At 38.7% G+C, this 13241-nt stretch overlaps 1 protein-coding gene across 1 annotated transcript; it reads left to right on the forward strand.

Moving 5' to 3' along the window:
• Positions 1-915: 915 nt before the first annotated feature.
• On the forward strand, positions 916-10658 carry LOC131315215 (carboxylesterase SOBER1-like). Its single transcript, XM_058344348.1, has 6 exons — positions 916-1270; positions 8709-8761; positions 9267-9390; positions 9500-9621; positions 10221-10328; positions 10429-10658. The coding sequence occupies exons 1-6, from the start codon at positions 967-969 to the stop codon at positions 10516-10518; spliced, it is 801 nt and encodes a 266-aa protein (XP_058200331.1). The 5' UTR covers positions 916-966; the 3' UTR covers positions 10519-10658.
• The last annotated feature ends 2583 nt before the right edge of the window (positions 10659-13241 follow it).

The raw sequence follows: 13241 nt of genomic DNA on the forward strand, positions 1-13241 counted from the left end.
TTTTCTTGCTTTGTCTTTATTTGACTTTTAAAAGTTATATCCAAATCGACTTTTTTAACTTTTGTTTTTTTTTAAAAAGTTGTTATCTCCCAAAATATTTGGGTAAAAGTAAAAATAAAAATTTACTTTCCCGATTCATTTGAACGGAACGAATCAATAATCCATAAAAAATTGACACAAAATTTTCAAAGACAGGAAAAAATTGAATAAGGACAAAGTGCTAAAAGAAAAAGTGCTTAGCTGAACGGGGTCTAACAAAAATTAGGGGTGTACACGGTCTAGATTGGTCCGGTTCTCTAAAAAACCAGTAACCGGACCATTTCTAAAGGTTTTAGAAATTTGAGAATCAGAACCTAACTAATATATGCATGGAACCTAACCAGAACCAAACCGCAAGACCGGTCCGATTTTGGTTCGGTTCCGGTTCTATCCAATAAGCATCCAAACACTTATTCACAAAATATAAACTCATAAAATTAAAAAAAATAGAAAGATAATCTTTTGGAATAGAAAATGAAGAAAGAAAATAAAAGCTTTCCTAATAAATGAAATTTCACTTTTAAATAAATTAAGTTTAGCAATGAAAAGATTAACCTACCAAATTCAAATATATAGTATTTAATTACACACATATGTATATCTATATTTATCTTAGTTTTAAACGGTTCAGTTCGGTTCTAATCATGGTTCATTAATTGAGAACCAGTAACTAAATCAAAATTAACGGTTCTTATTTTTTTGAAACCATAACCTGACCGTAGAACCGAACCAAATAGAACGGTTCGATTTGAATCGGACCGGTTTTACAGTTTGGAAGGTTTCTTGAACACTCCAAACAGAAACCACACCCATTTCTTTTCATTCTCACCCAAGTAGGCCCCAAAGGGTTGTTAAGTCTTTTCACACCTCTCTTTCCAATTCACCGAAACTCATAGAACAAAATACAAGCGACGGGGGAACCCAGAGATGAAGTCGTCGTCCCCTTCCCTATTACTACTACTCGCCAAACCAATTGCTGTGATAGCCGTCACCGTCGGCAGCACCGTTGTCTTTGTACTACTACTCTCTCAACCCCAAAACCCGCCTTCACCTTCAACTCCTCCTTCTCTATCGCAAGACTCGATGGCTCGAAGCTTCGTTCTGTGGCTTCACGGGTTGGGCGACTCCGGTCCAGCCAACGAACCCATCAAGACCCTATTCACTTCTCCCGAGTTCAGAAACACCCGTTGGTCCTTCCCTTCTGCTCCTTCCCAGCCCGTCACTTGCAACAGTAAGCCTAACTTCATTTGATCTTCTGGATATACGCATTTATGTGTGCTTTATCATATGTGTTGCGATTTGAGTCCATGAGATGGGTTTCGATTGTGTTTTGTATCTGGTTCCTGTTGTGGAAAAAGGGGATTTGATCATTTGCAGGGTCGGCTTTACTATCAGATGAGGGGTTCAAGCGAACCTTCTGGGTTTAAAAAAAGTACTAAAATTTTGGATTTTTAATATATAATTTGGAATTTTTTAATATTGTCTGCACTGGGTTGTTAGTACGTACTAGGATTGCTCATGGTCCAGATCCGATTCCGATAATCTAATCCTAATCCGCGGTTCACGGTTCTTAGATTGATAATAAAAAGTATATTTCATTAGAAACGTATTTATTGTTACTTGCAAGGTCGCGGAAGAGACTAGTTGTGTGTAAGTATGTAGGTGTTTTCAAATTGGGAAACGTATCGCGTATTGTAAAATACGTTAACAAAGCTAATATACAATAAAATAATAGGTATACGTAGTTACAATCTAAGAATCTGTTGTATATATGCAAAATAGGTTTTTAGTATTAAAAAATTCCAAAGTCTCCCAGGTAGGGTTTATCACATTGAGACTTTCTGGTGCCTAGGTCAAGGGAAGAAAAGAAGAACCCTTATCTGATTTTTGCAAAAATGTGATCAAAACATGTCCTTTTTTTTTTTTTTTGATAAGTAAAGAGTTCAAAAGGCAATAGTGGAGGACGAGATCAAAATACGTCTTTCCTCTATTCGAGATATGAGTTTTGTTTTTTTGTTTTTAAATAGTTTGGATACCGCCATAATTAGATCAAATGATTTATTTGATAATTAGATCAAATGATTTATTTGATTCAGGACGCATTTAGAGTTACGCTTCTTAAAATATGGTATGAATTTTTCTCAATAAGGAATTGTAGGATACATTCCAAATTGGGATACACGAATATATCGTAAGATACGTTATCGTATCGTAAGACTTCTATACAAAAAGGATATGGGGTGCAATACTTATTGTATTTGGAAGGAGACGATACAAATCGTAGGATACGTATCCCGTATCATAGGATTTTAACAACCATGCCAGTTAATATTATACACGCAGACAAAATATGGTTGTGTTTATACCCGTTTTTGGCACCATGGCCATTTAATTATTTATTTAATTAAATTGGGCCAGGATCATATGTTTGTTGGATTAAAAGTTTATTGGGCTGTGGTTTGTAATATGCTTGAGCCCAATTACTTGTTCAAAGACAAATCACAACCCATAGAAGATGGGGCCTATTTCGGACGTGGATACAGCCTAAAAATCTAGGAGGCAATTATTTCTCCTCCATTCATTTCAAAGGCCATTGACTGAGTCTAATGGCCCCATGTCAAAACATTTGCACGAAAAGAGGAAGTGGGGCAGCTATTCAATCAACCCATGATCAAGTTCAACCTCTGCAAGCTACCTGTAACTGCCGTAGTGGAGAGTTAATTTAGGAACATGGGACACTTGGCAGCTTGTGGTGAAGGCCGGAGAAACCATTCAGACCTGGACCACCTTGTTGGTTGTCTATAAATACTAGTTTCAACGAGGAAAAAAGGGTACAACACCAATTAAGCCCAGTGCTTCAAAAACTTTCCTACTTTCAGCAAAGTAGACATATCCGGATACCTTGTACTCAACCCCATTCAACTTCAAGTAGTTTGGATTTTACTTGTACCCACAACTTTATTATTCTGCTATAATAAAGTCTACGTTTTACGTTCCATTTCCTATACGACTAGGAAATTCTAAGTCCACAACCGTGTGGCAAATCACGAACCAACTTGTGATCTTTACCCTTTGGATCACACGCAATCGCTTTACGAATTAGAAGTCAAGATTCACGGCAATCTTCATTCGAAGTTAGGCGCTACAAGTCTTGGCATGCCTACACTCTATGAACCAACGCTTGCAAACGTATTCGCGCCTTGCACAGCGTACGTGTGTCAAAAACGAGAGTTTTCATTGGCACGCTAGGTCTGAATGGTTTCTCCGGCCTTCATCACAAGTTGTCAAGTGTCCCATATTCCTAAATTAACTCCCCACTACGGCAGTTACGAGCAGCTTGCAGAGGTTGAACTTGATCATGGGTTGATTGAATAACTGCCCCACTTCCTCTTTCCGTGCAAATGTTTTGACATGGGGCCATTTGACTCAGTCAATGGCCTTTGAAATGGATGGAGGAGAAATAACTGCCTCATAGATTTTTGGGCTGTATCCACATCCAAAAAAAGCTCCATCTTCTATGGGTTGTGATTTGTCTTTGAACAAGTTATTGGGCCCAAGCATATTACAAAACCACGGCCCAGTAAACTTTTAATCTAACAAACATATGATCCTAGCCCAATTTAATTAAATAAATAATTAAATGGCCCTTCATTGCTAGCCCGATCTGTGGTGCCACATTGCCACCCCCCACCCAATACGCCTTGATTATTTTAAGATAAAGGCGTGGAAGACACTTTAGTTTTTTGGCATTCCAAACAAACCTTAACGCTTCGTATAATCAAATTTTAGGCCCCAAACACGGCCTAACATCTTTTCCTTTTTCAAATTGGCCATGTAATGAGATCTTTGCATGGGGATATTATCTCTAAAGGCAGACTCCATTCTCCTTGGGACTCCAAAGCTTTCTGAAGATTCCTTCCACAGTCCATTATTCCTTTTTCGGGCCTATGTAACACGTGTAACCCTTTCTCAGAGTCCCATTCTGTTCCATTGCACAGAAAATAACCCATCTCTCTCGGGATAAAAATCAAATTTCAAAAAAGGAAGAGGAGGTGGTTCATATCCCAAGATTTTTTAACTTGCTACCCATCATTAGCATACTTTAAATACCCACTTCTCTTTCTTCCTTCATCACTTTTCCTTTTCCTCTTAGAGCCAAGAAAACCCTAAACTGCCATTTTTCAAACTTCAAACAATGGCGTCGTTCAGAGCTAAATGTATTGTCAAGAGCCAAACAACCCTTTCTATTGAAATCAAACGCATCCTTAAGTCTGAAAACCTCTCCATTAACTCCGAGATCTTGATTGATCGATCCCAGCAACGGTCATCCGTGATCAAGATAGGATTAGGGCCTTCTTTCCATGGTGATTTCCCGGAACATCTCCTTCCCTTCTACCCTCTCGCAGAAGAGGCCTTGCCATTCGACTACATAACTCCCGATTGGACTGTGTACCCCAAGGACATACCAAATCGGCTTTGGCACAAGCTTGACAAGCAATGTGTTCAATGGGTTAACCAAGTTGCAGCCGTGAAAGGAGGACTGTGGAAAGATGTAGGAATCTATGAAGCCATCATGCTCAGCCGCCATCTCATCGACATGGACAAGGCCCTATTCATGGCCGCGGCCCAGTTCTGGTCTGTATCTTCCAACGCCTTTCATTTTCGTGTAGGTATGATGGGCATTACTGTTCAAGATGTTTCTTTTCTCACAGGCCTTCGCCCACATGGGGTAAGGGCCGACTGCTTTATGTCTCAAAAAACTCCATCTTTCACATATCCTGAATTGGTCCAACTTGCTTTCTCTAACTTTTTGAACTATTTTGCCGGCAAAGAGGGAGAGGAAGTCACTGAGGAAGAACATGTGGCTCTTCTCATTTATTGGTTGAACAAATGTGTGTTTTGTTTGTCTTCCAATAGGATCACCAAAGAGTTTACCGATATAGCCAAGACCTTAGCTTCGGGCCAGAAATTAGCCCTAGCTCCATTAGTCCTCACACATTTGTATCGTGGTATGCAAGATTGTTAACCAATAAGTTTGTTTTTGCTCCTAGCCCCCTTTGGATTGTTGCTCTCTAGCTCTGGTCATATTTCCCATCTTTGGCCCCTAAAATGAACAAAATTCCCACTCACGCGTGTTACGGCCGTCACTATGCAGGCCAAGAACTGTAGCAGCATGACTTTGATTTCTGATTCAATTACTTTTACTGCGACCTAACCACATTAGGCAAGGGCTATATTCGATTTGAAAGAGATATTGGGCCCTTGTGGTTGAAAACCCCAACCGCGGATCCCATTTTTGGCAAGGGCTAGCAATGAAGGGCCATTTAATTATTTATTTAATTAAATTGGGCCAGGATCATATGTTGGATTAAAAGTTTATTGGGCCGTGGTTTTGTAATATGCTTGGGTCCAATTACTTGTTCAAAGACAAATCACAACCCATAGAAGATGGGGCCTATTTCGGACGTGGATACAGCCCAAAATCAGGAGGCAGTTATATCTCCTCCATTCATTTCAAAGACCATTGACTGAGTCAAATGGCCCCATGTCAAAACATTTGCATGAAAAGAGGAAGTGGGGCAGTTATTCCATCAACCCATGATCAAGTTCAACCTCTACAAGCTGCTTGTAACTGTTGTAGTGGGGAGTTAATTTAGGAACATGGGACACTTGGCAGCTTGTGGTGAAAGCCGAAGAAACCATTCAGACCTGGACCAGCTTGTTGGTTGTCTATAAATACTAGTTTCAACGAGGAAAAAAGGATCCAGCACCAATTAAGCCCAGCGCTTCAAAAACTTTCCTACTTTCAGCAAAGTAGATATATCCGAGTACCTTGTACTCAACCCCATTCAACTTACTTCACGTAATTTGGATTTTACTTTTACTTGTACCCACAAGTCCACAACTTTATTATTCCGATATAATAAAGTCTACGTATTACGTTCTATTTCCTATACGACTTGGAAATTCTAAGTCCACAACCGTGTGGCAAATCACGAACCAACTTGTGATCTTTACCCTTTGGATCACACACAATCGCTTTACGGGTTAGAAGTCAAGGTTCACTGCAATCTTCATCCAAAGTTAGGTGCTACAAGTCTTGGTATGCCCGCACTCTATCAACCAACGCTTGCAAACGCATTCGCGCCTTGCATGGCCTACTTGTGTCAAAAACGAGAGTTTTCAGGTTGATAACTTGAAATTTTAGGGATTTTTTTCCTCAAATATATAGCAATTTTAAGAATTTTTTTCCCATGCAAGGGACTTGCAGGGGCAATCCCATAGAACATTTAAGTTATTCTGCAAAACTAGTATATTATGTGGGAATATTTGGAGTTGTGCAGGGGCCGTCTTATCTGAACCCCTCTGGTATGGGAAATATGCTTGCTTCACATGTATTTCCCGAATGTAGGGTTCCTACAGACGCGTTGTTCAAAGCTTCATCGCTTTCATTCATAGGGACAAAGGAAAGAAAGCGTAATTCAATTCAGAATAACTTCTTGCTCCGGTTTGCCGGCCTATAAGATCTCTGAGATTGACCGGCCAGCTGGGTTGGTTTGGCTATTCTTTTCTATTGAAAAGGAGTCAGCTAGGTATAGGCTAATTGGTAACGATTGAAGAGGACAAATTGGCTTACGATAGGTTAGCGCCCTTTCTCCTTTTAAGAAAGGGTAAGCTTTTCAGCCGTAGCTTGCTGGGTTTTCCTTAAGAAAAGTCAAAAGTGGTGGGGCTACAAAACACAAGCTAGAGAGAGTACTTTAAAAGCAATGGTATACGAATTCTTGGGTCCAAGTAACATTGCAAAGGCATAATGATAGTTGGGTAGTCAATATAGAGCAATTCCGGAGTTGTGCAATTCACATTTCCAGGCAAATAGGGGGCGGCAACTAAAGAGGTAGCGAGACTGACCACTGTTGGTCATATTTCTCTTTATCAAGAAATCGAAGAAGCCATAAAAGTCGGGCCTTTCAATTAATCTTTCTCTCGTACTAGTACCTAACTCCGCTTGGTCAGCCTGAAAAGAAGCCGACAACCCCTTGTGTGCGCCTCTATCACCTGTGTTCCCTTTATAACAGTAATAAATGATATATGAGATTGTGTTTCATATCTGGTTCGTGTGGTGGAAAGAATGATATTGATCATTTGGGTTGTGTTGTTGGAGAATATAATTATTGATTTTGTTGTTTTTTCCTCGTGGTGTGTAGGGCATACTACTCCCTTGTGGATTTGGAATAACTTATTGTTTTTATAGACGAGGAAATTCTGCGTTGGGTGCTAATAGGCTTTCTTTTTATGATTGTGATTTGCGCTAATGTAGTTGGATGTTTTGGAAGTATTAAAAACAAATTTCAATATGGGGGAAGAATTACAAGATCTAGTAATTCACTTCATGGCACTTCCTAGGACTTTTCATGTCGCGCAGGGGAGAAGGATCATATGCTACTTGTTGATGAGGAGTCCCAACCAAGAAAATGACCGAAATCACAGTGAGTCCAAGATCTACAACAGAGAACACCACTAGTCCCATAGTGCATTTGTTGAGATCAAATAGTTTTCTTTACACTACTGTGAGGTTGTGATTCCAATCTGAGTCCTCGCTTGAGCCTCTGGTCCGGAGATCCTACTAGCCTAGCTCCGTTGTCCTGACCTGCACCGGTGACGCCCATCAATAGTGCCCAAACCGGTCGGAGTCGACTGGCAAGGCACTCTGATGGTTAAGTAAGCAAGTGAAAGAGGAGAGGAAAGTACAGAGCGTTTAGAGTGAGTGAAAATGGCGTACCCCTTCAAATTGATCCTCCTCCTTTATATAGTACTCCAAGACTTGCTCTCCAAGTAAGCGCGTGACCATCACGCTCGGTAACCTCTCCAGCCAATGTCACAACTGACATATTGGATAAGGCAGTTATTGCCCATGTGCATGAGCTTTCATCCGCATGTGCTCGTGCCCAACTCGTGCGGTAACCGTTTGGCTAACGTCACAACTGACGTATAGAGTAAGGCGGCTAGGTGCACCTAGGTGAGCTGGCACATATGAGTTTGGCCGAACCTCAAGTGTCTGAACCATACAGAGTGTCGATACCGTTGAGTCAATAGGTTGGACTTGCTTGTCCAAGCTTGGATAGTACCAATCCCCATTGGCCGAACCTCATTTACTCGGTCCGGGGTTCAGCTTGAACTAATAGATCAAGAGGTTGAACCCAACCATTGGCCGAGCATAGTGAACTGTCCGAACCATCTCATTCGGCCCACTACAACTATCTATGAGAGAAATAGCCAACGGGAACAAGAAATTCTAGTTTAGAAAAACAAAGCCAATGTGTTCCAAATACTTCCAATTATCCAATTGTAGTGATCAACTTGCCTTGGTTGATCTTGCATCATGATGTACCTTCCTTCGAACACGAGTGCCAGGCAGTTTGATTACGTTATTTTTGGCTCTTTGTACCCTTGAGTTTTCATCTCAATCAGCTTATCCAATGCAAGGATAAAGACACTTCTTGGGTGATCCATCCAACAACAAGGCATTCGTATAGTCAACAACATTGAGCCTTTAAAAAAAAAAATATAGTCGACAGCATTGAGTCGGAATGCTTAGTTTCCTAGTGAATACATTCTATTCTCTCTTTTTATGCAATTCCAGACCATGTACTTATCCGTTTCTTTTGCAGATGGTGCTGTGATGCCCTCGTGGTTTGATCTTCATGAAATACCAATTACGGCTGTAAGTTACGCTTATTTTTTCCCCCAGAAAAAGTAGCCTTTTTTATCCTTCTTGTGGATTAACTTTTGGGGGCATCTTCCCATAAGTTGGATTAGATTTGCATGTCAGTGGGTTGGGAAATGAGACATCAGTCATGGGAACGATGTCAACCCTTAAGTGTATGTATGGTGGGGAAATATATGTTATAGTGATTTCCTTGATACTTGTATGAGTTGGAATGTCTACTCAGTATCCTTCCCCTTTCATCTCTTGTTGATTTGAAATTTATTTCAAACTGAGATTTATTTTTGTATGACTGACTCTGACTAGGCTTTGTGATGGTGCTTAAACAGATTTCTTGGTTCTCGAATATAGTTTACAGTTGCTCACTACGTATACAGTTCCATTCAATTTTGCTAAATCACTTATGACATGGTGAACACATGGAAGGTGTTTGTGAGATAACGTGGTATTGTAACAGTGCCCTTCGATTAACTAGCTGTGCTGGATTTCGAAAATGTATCAGGTTTCTCCAAATGATGAAAATGGTGTCCTTAAAGCAGTTCGGAACGTGCATAACATTATAGACAAGGAGATAACTGCTGGCACAAATCCTGACAATATATTTGTATGTGGATTTAGTCAAGGAGGTCTCTCTCTCTCTCTCTCTCTCTCAGGGCGCTCGTGTGCCTGAAAGAGTTTCTGCATGCTTGTTTTGATTCCTGCAGGTAATTAGTGAATAGTAATCATGTTTTGCAGGGGCCTTGACCTTAGCAAGTGTTTTGCTATACCCAAGAACTATAGGAGGAGGTGCAGTTTTCAGTGGATGGGTTCCTTTTAATTCCTCTATAATAGAGCAAATCCCGCCAGATGCAAAAAAGGTAGTTTCCTTTTAACGCCGTCTCAATCTTTCTTTGACAATCTCCCCTGCACTTTGATGAATGTGCTTTTCACCTGCATTGGTTGGGCTCCATTATGTTAGTTATTGTAACCAACTAAGTCGAGAGTCTCAATCAATTTGGGTCGGTGCATGAATTAGTTTTCTCCATTGAGCTCTGTCGAGGCCCATGATGGAAACTATAATGCCAAGCAAAAAAGATAATGTTAACTATAATAGAAGTTCTGCTCTCATTTTCTACTTTAGCAGCTTTATTGAGCTCTTACATCTCCAATACCACTGTTCAATTAAGTTAGAGCTCGTTGTATCTGCTAATTCTCCGGGTTGTTACATCAATATGACCCCCCTACTATCTTAGTTTATGTTCTCCTAGAGTAGTCTTTGTAATTGTTGATATGTTCTGCAGCTATGCCATTATTTAAGGACTAATAAGGTTAATTGGGTATCTTGTGTTTAAATCCGCATGAATCTCCTTTGGATGTAGTTGTTACATAATATTGATCATAGTGAGGACTATGCAATTGCTTTTACTTTACCTCTACGGATGGTTTTAATGACTTTGAGTTGTCAACAAACACGCAGACGCCTTTTTTGTGGTCTCATGGTATGGATGACAGAACAGTATTTTTTGAAGCTGGACAAGCGGGTCCACCTTTCCTCGAACGAGCAGTCATAAGTTGCGAATTTAAGGTACTACTTGTCACACTTTCATCAAATAACCTCGTGATTTACTGATTCATGCAATACAGCTCCAGAAGAAATTGATGTTTACTCGACTATGAATCCACAGGCTTATCCAGGTCTTGGCCACTCAATAAGCACCGACGAGCTACGTTACTTGGAAACGTGGATCAAGGCCCGTTTGAGGAGCTCTTCCTGAAGCTCCTTCGAGTATATAATGATTGTTTGCATGTTACCGTGTTCTTGGGGTTTCTGCCTTGATACATGGAGATGCTAGTAAATTTAGTTGTGGTACTCGATCATGTGGAACGTGTTTCAAATGAATTTTATTAACACCAAGCAGATTCTTTCTTCTATAAATCAATAATAATTCTAAGTACCCCGAAAATGCCTCAAAAAAGAAAAATCAATGGTTCAGATTCATTGTGATGTGCATTTAAACCTCTTTCTTTTCGTTTTTTTGATAAGGTGCATCTAAACCATTGATTTCTCTTTTTAGGGTAATTTGTCGGGTACGTAGCTTTGCTCAATTTCAAGTCAAGTCAAATTTGAAATGACACGGATACATTGAGTATTTATATAGTGTTCTTGAGACATTGGCACGTGTACTTCAATTGCCTCGGCCACCACACCTATAAATATGAGTATGAAAAGACTTTAGATACAAAATAAAGAATTTTCGTCAGTAAACTTTTTAACTTCTTTGCACCAAACTAAAAATCTCAATTACTATAGTTATTTATATTGGTGCATTTTCCTTTTTAAAATTCTGCACAAAAGTATCTTAATTTTTTATTCGAAAATGACACCGTCTTTTTTGTGGAAATTTAAAAAGAAAGAGAGGGAGTAGTTAATTTTGGACCTTAGATAAAAGTATGTGTGGTGATTGGTGTTGGGCCCAGGAGCATCAATAATTCTTAGTAAATCTGTTGGGCTGGCTAGATGGGAGCATCCCAACATCCCTTGAATGGTACTCTATCAGTTTTTTTTTTTTTTTCTTTCTTTTCCCTTGAAGAGGAATGATTTATCAGTCTCTATATAAAACTTATAGTTTGCACTAAATCACATAATGCGCGTGCATGAGAGGGAATTGGAGCATTAAAACGGTGTTCAATAAAGGAGCAAGAAGTCCTACTTGAGGGTTATGTGACTTAAGGTCTGCACAAGAACAAAATAAAAAATACATGCCACAATCTTAACCAAAACAAACATCGAATATTTCTTCTTCCACTATTTCTATATCTCGTACGCTTCACACAAATTTTATATCTTCTCTGATTATCTCTGGGCAACCAAACGAGCCATTAAAAGATATTTCTTTGGTGCGATCCTTGTTTTGTATAATCAAAAAACCCCAAGTTAATCAACATTTGTTGCGAACTAGCATAATTTCACCCTTAGGTATTCAATTATAACAAAATTATTGTTATTTCTCGATTTCTTACTCAAGCTCTAGTCACTTTCTCAAACAAAGTATAGCAGAATATAATCTCACATCCATGGTTTTTTCGAATTCTAATCTAGAGAAGGAAGCAAAGAACTCGTTAGTTTTCCAAGTTATGTTAAACCTCCTTAGTTAATTTGGGGGGGGGGGGGGGGGGTGGGGTGTTTGGACACCTTTGATTTGCATCCTGCATTGTGTAGAAATGCAATTTCTGGGTGTTGGCCCACATATTCTAAACTGCATTTTTTCAAAATGCTTGAACTTGAGAATGCATTATCCAAAAATCAGTCATCGAGAAGCTTTTTGAATTCTGATTATACTTCACTCACAAAACTCTTCTACCAAATCTATTATGCACATATTGACAATCCAAATCATCATAATCAAAATAATCTATATTCCACAATCCAAAAACCTAAAAAATAATTGGCTACAAACACTCCCTTCTAACACTTGTGTGAGATTCTTTCAAGTAACAGGGGTTAGGGACGATGAAATTCCAACCACCCTTTTAGATGAGTAATTATTCAGGAGTATAACCCCCCCTCACACACACACACACACAACGTATCATGTACTCATATACTCCCGGAAGTATTGAAATAATTTTCCCTTTTAGATTATGATTTTTCAATTATGGCCTAACTTTAATGTACAAAATAATCTCACAAAATAATTTGTACAGAATTTGACTTATTTGACATTCCATTTTTTAATACCATCTTAATAAGCTTGTCACCAAGATATTCTATTAGGGAAGGCTCATAAGAGCATCTCGAGCCTTTACTCAATTTTTTTATCCAAATTTTAGTAAAAATATCCATAAAATTTTCTTTGATATCAAACCTAGCAATCAACAAAAGCAAATCTAACCAAAAAAATTTAATAAATAGTTCATCGCATGTATAATTGGAAATTGGAGACATAAAATAGGCTTCTAAAATTTTGAATAAAAATTCGAGTCTCCCTTGATTTGGGTAAAATTTTGAACAAACTCGAATTGATGTGTGTTTGAGTCCAATACTGGGGAGAAATTTAGGAGATTTTACTCAGATTTTGTTTATGTGTTGGAAAAAAAAGGGGATGCTAAACTTACCAACTTGATCCTGAGTAAGAGTAGTTGGTTACTCTATACTTAATTTAAACCAAACGAGCTTAGTGAGAGTATAGTTGGTTATTCAAGTTTAATTTAAAGTTTCAATAAATTTAAAAGTTGGTTCAAGCTTTAGAAGTTGAGTTTGTTGTAAACAACATAAGTTTATTTAATCCGATAGCATATTTGTGATTTAAAAATTAAAGAAGCTTCAAGATTTGTTCAATCGTTTATTTATGCAATAAATAGATTTCAAATGAGGCAAACGATGAACGAATTAAGCCTGATTCTTTTAATTCTTCAATAAGTCAATCTCCTTATTATGATGCCGCGTATGCTTATTCCTATTTTATGATGATATGGATTTAACTGAGATTGTTACTTA

This window comes from Rhododendron vialii, chromosome 13a, assembly GCF_030253575.1.
Source record: "Rhododendron vialii isolate Sample 1 chromosome 13a, ASM3025357v1".
NCBI classification, from domain to species: domain Eukaryota; kingdom Viridiplantae; phylum Streptophyta; class Magnoliopsida; order Ericales; family Ericaceae; genus Rhododendron; species Rhododendron vialii.

Bases quoted from the DNA above. Each gene is read 5' to 3' on its own strand.
- LOC131315215 (XM_058344348.1), top strand. From the start codon at position 967: ATGAAGTCGTCGTCCCCTTCCCTATTACTACTACTCGCCAAACCAATT. The intron at 8,762-9,266 runs GTAAGTTACGCT...AAAATGTATCAG, and splicing joins ATGAAATACCAATTACGGCT to GTTTCTCCAAATGATGAAAA. The intron at 10,329-10,428 runs GTACTACTTGTC...ATGAATCCACAG, and splicing joins TCATAAGTTGCGAATTTAAG to GCTTATCCAGGTCTTGGCCA.